At 40.7% G+C, this 14,887-nt stretch overlaps 1 protein-coding gene across 1 annotated transcript; it reads left to right on the forward strand.

Moving 5' to 3' along the window:
* The first annotated feature begins 465 nt into the window (after positions 1 to 465).
* LOC147262751 (G1/S-specific cyclin-D2-like) lies at positions 466 to 12,614 on the forward strand. Its single transcript, XM_086201916.1, has 5 exons — positions 466 to 882; positions 1,639 to 1,854; positions 5,336 to 5,495; positions 8,722 to 8,870; positions 11,258 to 12,614. The coding sequence occupies exons 1-5, from the start codon at positions 688 to 690 to the stop codon at positions 11,420 to 11,422; spliced, it is 885 nt and encodes a 294-aa protein (XP_086058042.1). The 5' UTR covers positions 466 to 687; the 3' UTR covers positions 11,423 to 12,614.
* The last annotated feature ends 2,273 nt before the right edge of the window (positions 12,615 to 14,887 follow it).

The raw sequence follows: 14,887 nt of genomic DNA on the forward strand, positions 1-14,887 counted from the left end.
GTTACATGCACATGTTATAAAAGAGACTAGAGGAGCTTAAAAAGGTGAATCAACCAGAAAAAAACTATGAGGAAATAGAATTTTAAAGAAATACATGAAGATATTTAAGTAAAAGTACTACTAATTACCTTCTCAGTATGCTGCTATATTTACATTGATGTCACTTAAGCAAATTTGGAAAATTCAAGCTTGATGGATACCAACTGGGGATGTGAATGAATGTCCTATTGCTCTTTTCTGCATTGGAGGTTGTTAATTTCCAAGTTCCAAATATGATAGAACGCACCATAATGTAACAAACTGTACATGTAGCACGTTTAAAGAGAAGCACAAAAGCTCTTCATGAAGACGAAAGCTAGGCTACGGTATCAATTCTTAAAAAAAAAAAAAACAGGAAAAAAAAGGGCATTTTACGAGGATGCAGCTGCTTTTATTTTGACAGCCTAAACCGGATGTAGTTTTCAGACCCCGCTTGATGTGACATCGAACAGCCAGACGAAGAAGAAAGGAGCCGAGGCAGCAGGACTGGAACGAACCCAGCAGTCTCAGCCTCATGCTTCGTCCTGGGCACTTCTCCTCCTGTCCGCTATCGACTATATTGTGACAATATTTATTTATTATTTTTTAATTTTTTTTTTATATTTAGTAAAAGAAAACGGGGTGGGGGGAGAAGAAGGGGGCCGAGTCATGGATCTTTATTGCCTCGAGTCGGACACAGTCGTGAAAGCCCAGCTTGACCCAAACATCCTCTATGATGACAGAGTATTGCAAAGTTTACTAACAATTGAGGACAAATTTTTACCGCCATGCTCATATTTCCAGCGGGTCCAGAAGGATATTCAGCCCTATATGAGACGAATGGTTGCAGGTTGGATGCACGAGGTTTGTGGGTGCTTAACTTACGGGCTAATTCATTAAGCTAATGTCCTCCTCTTCTTCTTCGTGTGTTTTTTTTCCCTTTTTTTTTCTTTTTTGCATGTCGGCATAGACGAAACACGCTTCATAAATGTTATGTTCAGTTCATAGAGAGTCGCCACTGATCCTAACTTCTTTGACAATTCAATGAGAATGACTCACCAAAGGCGTGGGAGAAGTCGGAAATTCCACCACGAAGAAAACGCAGCCTCAAAGAAAGTAGCCTAGCTAGATATTTACATTTGCTAACCCCTAAAAATGTGGCACCTTTTGCTAATTAGCTAACCCCTTCGACAGAGGGGGTGCTAAACTTAATTTACCGGGTGGAAAAAGTGAAATATTTCCTTCACAGTAATTAATATTATTATTTTTATTTTTTTTAAATGCGCAGGCAGGCTAGAGAAAATGCAAACCCACTTTCGTTTTAAAGAAACAAGGTGGAGTAAGCTGGCAATATTCTTAATAACTGTCGGGAACTATTCTAATACGACTAGCCAACATTTTGCATAGTTTATTTAGCTTCTGTTCGATGTATTTCTAATTTTAATATATTTTAAAGCCCAAGAAGGAAGAAGGGTTCAATGGCGTTTTCTGCTGAAGGACTTCCCATTCAACTAATTTGTGCAGTGACTAAAGAAATCCCCCATTTTAGAACAAATAAATTAAAAAAAGAAATTGACACATTGTTTTTTTTCCCTTCTTCTCTGTGGCGTTTCTTTCTAGGTGTGTGAAGAGGAGAAAAGTAATGAAGATGTCTTCCCTTTAGCCATTAATTATTTGGACAGATTCTTAGCAGTGATGCCCACAAGAAAAAGCTATTTGCAGCTTCTCGGGGCTGTTTGCATCTTCCTGGCCTCCAAGTTAAAGGACAACAGGCCGCTATCAGCAGACAAACTTTGCATGTACACAGACAACTCCATCACGCCACTGGAACTGCTGGTAAGACTTACTGGTGTTGTCTTTTGAAAGAACCCATTTATTTATTCATGGAGGCATAACATGCACAGTGTCATTTTGCGATGATATTCTAATGCTAATAGCTGAATTGGATTCACAGGAAGTATCCCATTTTCTTTATAATTGTTGTGCTTAACAGTCACATCCTTTCTTTTGGAAGCCACACTGGAGAGAGGGGTGTGATGCCATCTAGTGTTTGTTAAGAAGAACAGACTTGGGTTTGTTGCAGTGGACTTCCTCTCAATTTGAGATAGAAATATATATATATATATATATATAAACTGTAAAAAGTAACACTTAAATGCTCTTTCTTGCCCAAAAGTGTATTACATTATAGCATTTTTCATCTTGCCTAGCAATATGCTTCTCATTAAGCCTGAAGACAAGAGGGTAGAGAACAAGGTGTTGTATTTAAGTGAGTACAGTCAATAATTGCTGTTGTTTTCGATCACTAAATGCAATAAAAATGAAAAAAAAAAGACCATAAAAACCTACAATTTCCTCAAACCCAAGGTGATTTCTCCTGCTTCCTTTTTCTTGCTCAACCAGCCGTCCAAAACCCAGATCTAGAGTGGTGATAAATTAGATAAACCATCTGAATTGGAAGAAAAATATTGATCAAAAAGGTCATTGTATAAATTGAGTATGGAAATGACCTTCATTGTCATCAGATGTCAACCACATTCATACACCTGTGGGGTTTGTTGGACCAGTGTGCTAGGTAGCGCTCTCCACCTTCATCAGCCCACCAAATGAGGAAATATCTTTTGGGAGATTGGCGTTAATCCCTCAGTACAGTTCCAGAAATGTATGGAATCTCTTTCAACATAGTGAAGCTGTTTTGGCACCTTGTGTTGCGTCAGCACCTTTTAATAAGACACGTTTTATCCTTTCAGTCTGGCTGGCTGTGTGTCAAAATGACAATCTAAACTCAGAAGTTGACATACAAGCTTGTTCTTTCCATCTTATAACATCTGCAATTTGAGTTTGTTTAGCTGCCATGGAAATGTAGATTTGAAGTTTCCAAGACTCTGAGATAATCTATTTGCTATTATTAAGCTAAGGCACAGAGAAGCAGGGCTGAAACAGATAATTTATACATAATTTCAGCCATTTTTCAAGTAGAACTGGCTCACATTCTTTGGTTGCATCTTCTCCAAGGTTTTCTGCTGTGATGGGAAACTGAATATCTTTGGATGCTGGAAGGTTGGATGGAAAAAAAAAATAAAATTGAAGATTACAGATTAGAAATTTTCGCTGTTGCTCGTTGTGACCCTAAAGCAAAGCAGTGAAACAGAAGAGTTGGGAAAAGTAGCGGATTCATTTCGTGTCATCCAGCTGATGATACTGAAGATCAACCTAAAGTTGAAAGGGTTTTTATGAAATGGCTCCTCATGTACGTCCTATTGTGTTGCCTGCAGCTGTTCAGGGAAATGACATTGGTCTCATTTGATGCTCCATGTTGTCACAAGCCTCCAGATTCCTGGATATCCTCACAGGATGCAGAGAGAAGGCAGTGAGAGCCAGTAAAAGATGTTGCAGCTCTTCATTGTGATGAACACACCACCGCTGGTTCCTCAGCTCAGTTATATGGGGGTGGTGGGGGAGGCGGGGGAGGCAGCTGTCCAGGAAGTGAGCACAACTGCAAACCTCTGCCCCGTTTATCTCAGTCAACAAACTGTGCAAGCTAAAATAGGTGAAATGCAAGCATGTATTGGCAGGTTGGATGCGGCAGGCCTGTGAGAATGTGTTGGTCGACATTTCTGATGACACATAAGCGTGCGGCATTGTGTTTGAGGTTACCTCATGAAGCTGCAATAATGCACCTAACATTTAATATTAAAAGGAGAGAAAAAAATACACAAGTGCTTTAAATTTTCATCGGTTTATATTTTGAAGTGACGTGCAAGCTTTGGAAGAACATGATTCCTGTACTCCAGCTCTACTTTTGGTTAGCTCAGTTATCGCTGAATAACACAGGTAATGAATTCTACACTGCTCTAAAACAGTAGCCTAAGCCTACGCAGGAAGTTGTGCTGTGGTTCCACTGGCAACTGTTCTTTAAGAACGCCAAAGAACGATTGATATATAACAGTCCAACGGCACTGGTGCCAGGAGCGGCTGCGATTTTTGACCACAGATAATCCCACTAAAAAACTGACGTGTATATTATGAAGGCTGTAGTTAAGAGGGGATGTGTTGAAAGTAGTACAATATGTGTTAAGATATATATACATAGAATATTTTTGATATACTGGAATCGGATTCGTACATGTTGTCTGTACGACTGTAGCTGATTGGCAAGTTGAAGTATCAGAATACTTACTGGATCATCTCTACTTCTCCAGAGACGATACCTGAGCTCTCGCTCATTCCTACTTAATTAATGCCTCTAGCTTCAATACAAACATAATCCTCCATCACTTCTCTGATGGCACAGTCTCGGCCATAATTAACATGTCCCCATCTTACATTTACAGGTCAAATGCTTCAACATTCATTTCTCCAAGATGAGAAATGTTGGGAAATAGGACTGAAAGTCTTCAGATGCTCTGTCTTAACTCGTGAGGCGGTTGATGAGAAATGTGGACGAATCTGCACAAAATTTAAAAATGGCAGTCCCTTTGCAAATGGAAGCTGAGAATTGTGGTTGCATACCCTGATTGGAGAATACAGCACATAATGATACTCGCATTCAGATGTGTGTTTGGAGAATAGGACTAAAAGTGGCTTAGCAAGACTTCTGGGAACTTTGAGACCGCCATTATCTAATTTGAGTTTGATGAAGCCGTCCTATATATATAGTTGTTGTTTTTGTCTTTGTGGTACAAACACGTTCTCTTTAAATAGTGATAATGATGATATTTCATCGTTCTCATACACTTTCAAAATACCATTGTGCATTTAGAAATCATTCTCACATAGCTCAGCACACATTTGCGTGCAGTGTTGCATATTTTGGATGTTAAAGCCATGATTTCTTATTTCTCTAGAGATGCTTAAGTTGCATGCTCGCTGTTGCTGTTCAACAATACTGGGAGTGAAATAGAAAACATCTGAAAACCTGAAGCGTCAGCTCTGTGTTGCTGCCTGAGCAGCACAAACTCATTGAGGCTGTTTGAGGCTTGTGACAGGAAGGAAGGGGCTAGCTGTCTCATTGGCAGGGGCCTCTAAGCAGGGCAAAGCTTGTCACATGCTGGCGAAATGAACACAAAGGATGCGAGGAATGAGAAAGGCATGCAGATAATAAGATACAGCGAGGAGAGATAAAGAGGAGAAATGTTACTCTGCTTAGGGAGCCATTTCCTCCAGGAATAGAGACTGACTGATCTTTTTCACGGTCAATGGAATAATGGCACCATGCCATTCAATCCAGCGACTTAGCTGATTTTTCCAAGTAACTGAATATGACTGATTTTTCTTTCTCTCTTTTTTTTTTTTTTTAAATTGTCATCTCTTTCAGGACTGGGAACTGGTCGTGCTGGTGAAGTTGAAGTGGAACATGGCCTCGGTCATTCCCAATGATTTTATAGAGCACATCATACGCAGGCTGCCCCTTCCCAAAGACAAGCTGGTGATGGTCCGCAAACACACGCAGACCTTCATTGCCCTCTGTGCCACAGGTAACACCCCCGCCCATCATCACCTGGTGCCTTTTTTTTTTTTTTTTTTTTTACTTATTTGCTCTGTCAGTTCACTGCCTCTTCACTGTTATTTCTCCATCCACCAGAATATTCCCACACACAAACATTCTCCCACCATGAGTCATATGTGACTGTGACCTATTTCTTCTCTCACCATAGTCCTCTGGCTGTGTTTCCCTTATCCACTTTCTAGTCTCTCCACAGCCTGTAGTAGGGTTTTTTTTCGTCTTCTTCTTCCTCTAAACAGCGGCCCAGCTGCTAAAAGCTTTGCTGGAGTGATTGAAGTGGTCATTTCCAGGTTTTTCCTTCTGAGAAAAACCCTATCAAGGCTCTGTTTAGATGAGCCACGTACACTGGTAATGATGGAGAGTGTATCTAGAGTTGCAGCAGCAGGGGGATTTTCCCAGTAAAATAATTGTTTAAAACTATCGAAGCTTGTTGTTTGCAGGGTAAAATCACCATTAAAGGAGGTATTTTGGTTGAACAAGTGCTTTTTTTTTTCTAATTTTATTTTAATTTAATTGAGATTGGCAGGTGAGACTCACTGTCTGCTTACATTTTTTTCCAAAACCTAAGTTAGGCTAATCTACGGTATAATAACATGTATAGAAAGCCTTGCAAATTGTCCAACCGCCCTGCTTATATCACTTATTTCCCGCAATAGCGTTTAATATTTTTCTTTGTGATTCATAACGATAAGACTCTAAATGAATTAGGAGTGACTTAAATTTTACAACACAAAAGACGTTTTCGATAAAACAGCCTATGCTGTTTGCAAAGGCCTTCAGCCTCCTTCGGATGAGGGACGGCTCGTTCCAGTCCTTCAGTTCAGTGTCTATAGATTTACTTTACACACAGAGGTCTATCAGAAACATTATTAGTACTTCAACAAAAACAGGAAAGGTCATCAATTAGTTCATTGGCTGGTACATAGACCAGCTTAGAGGACGAACAGAAGCTGATGATCTCTTGCTAACTACACATGCTAACAGTCTTTACACACAATGGAACTGTAAGGAGAATCTTCTGAGTCGCAGTAGTTACAATCAATTTGTCCCGACTTCCTCTGTCGGAACATTCACTCTTTCCATTGGCTACCATTCCAACTCTACTGTCATTTTTGTAAAAAATATTTTGTGCTATCATTCAAACCTACATCTTTCCTCTGCTACTTTCCTGGAGAAGCGTTCGATGTGCCGCAGCACCTAAAAGCCTAAAAAATAGCTGAAACTCTCCATCGCCTTAAATGGTGTATCGCTGCAACCCCATCATACGGTATCTCGCACACACTCTTGGAAACGCTCCCTGTTTTGTGGGTTTCAGGTGCAGCTAAAACGCTGTGCTACTTTCCCCTGTATTGTTTGTTGACAGGGAAGCTTCCAGGTTTAAAAAGTCAGGGCACTGATTCAGCGATCTTCCTTCCTGCTCCCAGCGCAGCCTCATGTCCAAAATAAACTCTGGAGGTTCTGAGGGAACTCAAACTCAGATGTCCCCTCAGGCCTCTCCCTCTGTGAATCTTCATGGCATTCCTTTGCCTTTACTAGGAATCCCACTAATATTCTCATATCCTGAACAGAGATGCTACTGCAGGATCATCTAATACACATAATATATAGCACTCCTTTGTCACAAGGCTGTGTTTTATCTACTCTGTCCTCCTGATAATTCAATGAAGGGAAATAAAACAAAGGACTTTTTTTATGCATTGAAATTCCTTGCAAACAATGTGGTCAGATCTGGCCAATAAGCACTTGTTTACTAGACTAGTTATTGGAACCATGGGCTCCTTCGATGAGTTTCAGTCCATGTTTAGCAAAGATTTAGTATCACACTTTTTTATGTTTGGGTGTGTTTCAGTGGTTGCCTCTGCTTTTCATAAGCAGCTGGTTATATCCAAGCACAAAGCAGCCACAGTGGGGAAAAAAAGGAGGCCTGCTGTGGTCATGCAGTAATGTAAATGTTTGGAGTTTTATATGGAGTTGAGATGTTATTCTTATGATGGAGGAGCTCCTCCTATGGACAGCTGGTCCTCAGAGGAGAGGTGGGGCAACGTGACGCAGGCTTTAATCAAAGCAATCAGGCCGGCCCTGGGCGAGGATTATACACTGGGTCAGAACCATCAGATTCTGACAATTGTTTGTTGCCAATTCACTGCCTTTTGTAATTAGTGTGAATTTTCAGCGTATTGATGGAATGTTATTTCATTTCAGAGGGCTATGATTCAACTATAAAGTTGTTATCCATTTGAGTATGATTCATGAAATGTATGATTTATTTATTTTTTATTTTGTTACTCTTGTAGCCTCATTTAAAACTAGCTGTACTTGTTCGGGAATGGAAACCTTTGCCAACCTGTTGCTCTTTGGTCTTCTGGACGTGTTGAATCCAGTAGTCTGCGCTGGTCATTTCTGTTTCGAGACAGGCTTTGAGGTGTCCCTGTGCTCTTTCTGAACGTGACCCAAAGATTCCGTATTTTGCTCTGTACTTCCTCAACTAGCTGTGAACAGTTGGTGTCTGCCAAACCGTACTGTTGCCACCCGAGTGGTGCAATGGAGAATTGGGTTTTAAGAAAGAATCACAATGCATCCAAAAATCTATTTTCCTCCCAATTAGATTTTATAGACTCGGAAGTTAATTTGTGAAACCAACATTTCCTCCATTGGAATGAGGAGCTCTTGCTCTCTTGACGAGGGGTCAGATGTAAGAGGGCTCCTTGAGATACAATATGAGAACCTGTAAACACTGCTTCAGGTTTTCCCATAAAATGACGACAGCTGTCCAGAAATGTAGATGATTTCCACATACAGCCACGCCATGAGTCGGTAGGAAGCAGCTCAGTGCTTCATGATGTCCTCTCCTTTGCTGCCTCCTCTTCCGCCCTTTTGGATGTGGACTGGAGGGAGTCTTTCTTGGAACTGGTTGTTCAGTGAGTAGGAGGGATCTGACTCTGCTTTTCTAATCAGAGCTGGTTTCTATGAGGGGAAACCACACAGGTTCCTCCATGCAGCTACATCTGTTGAAATTCAGACTCTGGGAAAGTTGAGTTCAGCTGTGGAGCATGCATATTGGAGATGATTCAGATGTTTGCACCTCTCATGCATTTCTCATACTTCCTTTGAGCGGATTCAAGTGTTTCAGCTCTCTGCATCACCGTGAATAATGTGATTTCTACACGTTGATTTTTCTTTTCCTATTTCTTCAACAGATGACCGCCTGGCCATGAACCCTCCTTCCATGATCGCCACCGGCAGCATGGGAGCCGCTGTCTGTGGCCTGCAGCTGGACTTCAGTGACCAGAGGCTGAGCCGAGACAACCTGACAGACCTGCTGGCTAAGATCACCAACACCGAGGTGGTGAGTTCCACAGCGAAGGAACTCTGTACCTGCCAGACGTAATTGGTCACCAGTTTTAGTGTTAACACAACAAATGCATTGTTAAAAAACTGCAGTGTCTCACGATCAGGAACAAAGAGTCTTTAGTAAACAACAGTGATGACTTCAGTTGTGGCAGATTGAAGCTATTTACTTTTCATGGAGAGAGAGAGAGAGAGAGAGAGAGCAAGCGCAAGCGTTTGGCTCTTGGCTGGGGAGCCAGACTGTTGCTATAAAGAGCAGTGGCAGAGGGAATGTCTTCTTAAAACTCAAAGCCCACATTCTTGTGGTCGGACACATGCAATTTCTTTGCATGGGTCCCACTTTAGCAGGGTGCCCCTCCTGGTGGAGGAATATGTTCACGAGTGTCTGTCTAAAGCAGCAGCCAGTGAAGAAACAGAAAGCCGTCAGAGCTGTCCTCCTCATGGTGTCTGCAGGCAGACGCATCTGGACATTTCTGATGAATGTAAAAGCAAAAGTATCCTAAAAACACTTGAGTTATATGCAGTTAGTAGTATATATTACTACTGTAGTACAACAGCACGTTACTATCAGTGTTGATGCTATTATAGCATCAGTTATATCGGAACTTTAAAGTATTTTCCTCTTTTGAATGAAGAGCAAAGAACTCCACTGGAGGTTTTTGTTTTTTTTTTTGCATGAAATAAAAGATGTTCTCACTCTTCTACCATCTGGCTTCAGGCTCTACGTCTACGTCAGCTCATTGATGTGATCAGTTGAAGTCAGCCATGATACAAAGCTGGTTCATCCAGTCACCTGCCACATTTTTTTTTTTCTTTTAAAGCATCTGCCCCTTTCCACTCAATAAGTCATAGAGACACCAGTATTAAAATGACATGGCTACATAATCGGTTATGAAATTTAGAAGCTGCTTCAAGTTCCTACAAAACAAGAGCCACATCACATAGCTGGACAGATGCAGTTACAGCACCTAAATATACACCCATGGAAGGACAAATATGTTAAGTGTAGTCTGGACAGCGTGAGAAAATGATAAAACTCTCCAACATTACTACTATTCAGTACAGACAATAAAACTTCCAAATTTAGGGTCCTGTTTAGGGTCCTGTGGTTAAAAATATTAGCATCTGTCCCTGGAATTACGTACAAATGTGACCTTCATAACGAAAGTACCGAGTTACAACTACTAAGGTCGTCAACAGGACCCACAAACCTCAAAACAAGACTATAAAGGATATAGGGAGAAGCTATACTGTCCAGCTGCTATCAGTTTTTAACTACCCATGTACACACCACATAAATACAATAGATATTCATAACTCCAGAGGGTAAAGCAGAGGCCTAAAAGAAAAGTCGTGGTGGACCTCTACAAGGAATTGTGCATAATTTCCCACTTGAATTGTTGCAAGCAAACTGTAAAAGACGCTTAGCAAATGTTTTTTTAAAAACAGCAGACACCCAAATTGAAAGATACTACATATACCACGTACATTTATCCCAGTGGGTGCTTTCATTGTCACAGTATCTTGTGACACCAGAGGATCAGTTCAGAAGCCTACAAATCCTAAAAAGGCCTCAGTTCAGACGAACAACACAGTTGCCTTTTAGGTTTGTGGTTATGCTCCCATGGCAACGTGGGCCCCACAACCCAGCCGTCACAACAGGCGCTCCGACTGCAGCCCATCGGGTTCCAATTATCCGTACATTTCAAAGGAATGTTGGCCTCTTTGCGAGCCGCGGTGCATTCTTTAAGGGCCCTGCAGTCAGCTCACTGAGGCAGACCTCCCACATCTCCATGCAGACCTGCTGGGAAGAGAAAAAGGGGGACGGAGACAGTAAGAGGATCGCTTTTCACAAGAGATGTTGTCCAAAAACATCCGGTCCCACTGTCCTGTATTCTGTTTTACACCCAAACTCTTGAGGGTCAGGGTGCTGTAGGTCAAAGCCATTTCCTCTAGACCTCCACTTGGGACTGACCGTGCCGTAAACCCAAGGGGGGGTGGAGCTGGATCAGCTCATCTGTTCACTGTTGACCGAAGAGACCCCCAGCTCCCGCCGTCCCTGTCGCTTCACACCCAGACATGCACCTCAGACATGCACAGGTCTCGTGTCAGAGCGTTCCTGTGCCCACCGTGCACCTCACTGCCCTGTGTTGTTGCTATAAGAGCTGGCTGGTACCCATTGTTCTAGTCCTGATGCAGACAGGACCACCTACCTCAAGACGTGTAATTCCCCACTGGTATGCCATGCATGTGACCAACTTGCACCTCACATGTGCCAGAAATGCTACATTTCAGTACGCCAAGTGTACAAATTAACATGTGGCTGACCTGCTGTGTAAATGTGATTGAAGTGTGGCTAACGACTGCTGACCCTTTTTGTTCCAGGATTGTTTGAGGGCTTGCCAGGAGCAGATAGAGCGTGTGCTGGCCACCAGCCTGCAGCAGGGCCAACAGTACCGGCAGGAGTCCAGGATCCGTGCGGGCAACAAGGCCAGGGAGCAGCAAGACCAGTCCAGCACTCCCACAGATGTACGCGATGTCAACTTATGAACTCCCTAGTGTGACCTGACACATCTCGTCATGCCTGTCTACCATGAACTAACGGGAGCAAAGGAGCGGCGAGTATCTAGTCGCCCCATGAGCGATGATGTGACAATCCATGAACTTTTAGACGTTAAGAAATTTCTAGTTTTTCTCCTTATTGCCCCATTCATACCCAAACCTTTTGTATGGGCCACATGTAATCAAATAAGATATTTAAAACTCTTGAAAACTTGATAGTGCCTTCGGTTTTCCAACATGGAAACCTGAATATATTTTCATACTTGAAGAAAAATAGCATAATTATATAAAATATACATATTTCTTTTGATACAACCTAGCAAAATAAATATAAATAATGTATATTTAGCTATTTAGTTGTTACTCTTATCTATAGCAAGCAGTTATTAATTCACAGTTTTATTGGGGTGTTGTTTGTTATTCACATTCATTTGTGCAGGAAAACCTGTATTGTAGTCCTGTGATTGATATGCTGATAATACAGTACATGGCATTTATACCAAGCTGATATCCAGCCAGAGGAGCGCTAATGTAAATAGCTGCTCCACTGATCTAGCATACTCTGCACCTGTAGCATTGCTACTATTTATGCTAAAGTGCTGGCCAGGGGCGGGCTGGGCCTGCTCACACAGGAGGAGGACGGATTCGCAGCAGCGCATACTGTTGAAAGGAGGTTAGCGACTTCACCGCTAAATGAACAGACCGTCAACAGGATGCTATGTACATGTATTTGAATTTAGCAGGGCTCCATTATTATCCTATTCTTGGTTTAGCTCCTACATGTTGGAGAGCAATTATTTAGTAGTTGGTTTGCATGAGATTTTAGCTGCAGTCAGGTAGCACTGACGTACAGTACTGCTCGTAGAGAAAGATTCAGCATGTTTTTACTGGGTTTGAATGGAAACAGGTGCAGTTGGAAGGTTGTTTTGTGATGTTTCAAGAAGAGGAAAGCATGTGTGAAGTGGAAGAAAATGCTAGACGACGAATGGTGATGTAATAGCGGGGAGGTTAACTTAAGCTATATAATGTTTCTGTCGTTGCGTGATACTTGAGCAACACGCAGGAGGAGTGAGAATCCCTGGTTTCTTCCAGTTTCGTCTGACTGATGTCCAGGGATGAGTTTGGCTTCGCTTCAGCTTCTCCTGTTATCAATTTGACTTTTTTTTTTTTTTTTTTTTTTAGGAGAGCGGCGTGATAGGAACAATATTAATGCACTTTTAAAACACACTCCTTAAGAATGGTAAGGGGATAGTGGTTGAGTTCAGTTGGTTATTAGGGTCTTTTTGTTTGGATTCCAGGTTTTTTTTTTTAAGTTATTTGATTTTTTTCCTTTCTTTTTTCTTTCCTTTTTTTTCTTTTCCTTTTTTTTTTCTTTTCCTTTTTTTTTTTTTTTTTTTTTTGGGGCTGGATTCCCATGGGGTAACGCACGATGTCTTGAAAGCTATGCCCCGACAGGTGATTATACATAGAATATTCCATGTTATCTTAGTAGATGAACTAAGAAAAAGACTAGTTTGAATCCGTGTGTTTATTTAATCTTACTTGAATTTTTGTTAATTCATAGCCAAACCTTCCAATAGTTCTTTAAAAGAGTTTAATATCCTGAATTGTGGTGTTCATGTTTTACTCTTTGTATGTAAACTGCTCTCTGAACTGAAGTTTAAAACTGCAATCGTATGTGTTTTGTTTTATTTTCTCTCCATTATACACAGTTAGGTTGGTGTCAATTGCAAATTTTCGCCATGAACAGAAATGCGAGAAATCCTCACCACATTTTAGGACAAAATGTTTCTAAATTGTGTTTGTTCAGTTGTGCAAAAGCCAAAATGTTTTTTTTTTTCTTTTTGAATGCTTTAAACAAATGTTTAGTTTATAAGATTGGTGTAAAATGGGAAAAAGCTAATTCCAAAGTGAGAACAGTAGATTATACACATCATTCTCCTGCTGCTATGAAGCTTTTCTTTTTCTAGTCTTACACAAAGATGCCTTATTGTGATTCACTTGTGTGCTGCTATTATATGAATTTTTGTATATGTAATGAGTCTTCTTGCTTTTCTGTTGTATGTGTACTGGAGGGAACGTAACGCTTTGGTGCGGGACTGGAAGTACTCGTGTTTGGCGATCTTTGATTAGCATGTTTTTGTTTTTTTTTTAATTCTTTATTGTTTAATTTGTACCTTTTTATATTCTGTCATACTCTTGCTGCTTCTTTGTATTGTATGTGTACCTCAGGTTAATTGGACGGATAGAGTGAGAGCCCATCTCACATTACCTCATCACACTTCACATGCATCATTTTCATTCTAAAGTTTTGGGACGGGTTTTGTTTTTCGTTTTGTTTTGGGTTTTTTTTCTGGATGAGAAGGAGGATGATGCTGCTTCTCTTTAAATCAAAAAAAAAATATCTGCCACCAGATTCCATCGAGCTGTTTCAAGTGCCTAAACATTTATTTCACATGTGTGGTGCTCAAAAATAAATAAATAAAAACTGCCTATACTGTATGTTATACATGTATCAGAAAGACAAAAAATATTTTCTTCATCGACACATTTAGATCAGTTCATCAGAGTAAAAGTGGAATTTTGAGGTGCCCGTATAGGTGAAGTTTAAACCACCAGAATGTTTGTCATTGTTCACAGTGTGGTTGTTTCCCCCTTCCCCACTGTCCACATGTGCAACCACACAGTGTACCTCAACAATTTCTCCTCAATAAATTGGCTAAAAATCATCAGACTGGTTTCTTTGTCGTTTCTCTTTTCAGAGAACCATTTTTTTTTCTTATAAAGCCACTAGAGGGCGACAACCCCCCCCCCCCAACATGGACACTGATGCCAAAAATGGCTGCTTTCAGTGGCCAAAACTCCTTGATTTTTTTTTTTTTTTTTTTAAGATTATTTCACTGAAAATTTAGGTTGAAATGAAAACGTCTCCGGGAAACATTGCATGATGTTACAGCGGAACAATTTGTTTCTTTACATCCGTTACTTCATACTTTGGTCAAAGTTGCTTTTTTTTTTTGTTATGTAGTCTAAGCCATTAGCTGCTGACAAACTGTAATTTTTTTTTTCAAATTCACATATCTATGTGAAGATGTAATCCTTCATAAATGCTTTTTAGCTTTAACTATTTTTTATCAGAATTCCACAAGCCCCAAAGCCTCTGGGCTTATGATAAAAAAAAAAAATCCAAAAAACCAAAACCCCAACTTGACAATTTAACGCCAGTTCAAACTGATTCCAACCACAACAGCCCGATTGATTTCAGAATCTTGAGTAAGTTTATTTGCTCTGACTATCCAAATATTCTAGCTTTTAACTCGGCTTTTCTTGGTCAACACTGTCTTCTGAGATCTAATGTTCTATTTTTTTTTTTCCAGACTGCCTCACATTTAAATTGTTTCATTTGTCAAGTGGGGGGGAGAGAGATCAGGTAGATGGTTTCTTCAAGCCCTT

This window comes from Aulostomus chinensis, chromosome 4, assembly GCF_037954235.1.
Source record: "Aulostomus chinensis isolate RoL2024-O1b breed Wild chromosome 4, RoL_Achi_v1.0, whole genome shotgun sequence".
Lineage (NCBI taxonomy): Eukaryota > Metazoa > Chordata > Actinopteri > Syngnathiformes > Aulostomidae > Aulostomus > Aulostomus chinensis.

What these genes read in the sequence shown, in the direction of transcription:
- LOC147262751 (XM_086201916.1), top strand. Translation starts at nt 688, where the DNA reads ATGGATCTTTATTGCCTCGAGTCGGACACAGTCGTGAAAGCCCAGCTT. An exon ending in CATTGCCCTCTGTGCCACAG is followed by an intron (nt 5,496 to 8,721) that starts GTAACACCCCCG and finishes TTTCTTCAACAG; the next exon opens with ATGACCGCCTGGCCATGAAC. An exon ending in AGATCACCAACACCGAGGTG is followed by an intron (nt 8,871 to 11,257) that starts GTGAGTTCCACA and finishes TTTTTGTTCCAG; the next exon opens with GATTGTTTGAGGGCTTGCCA.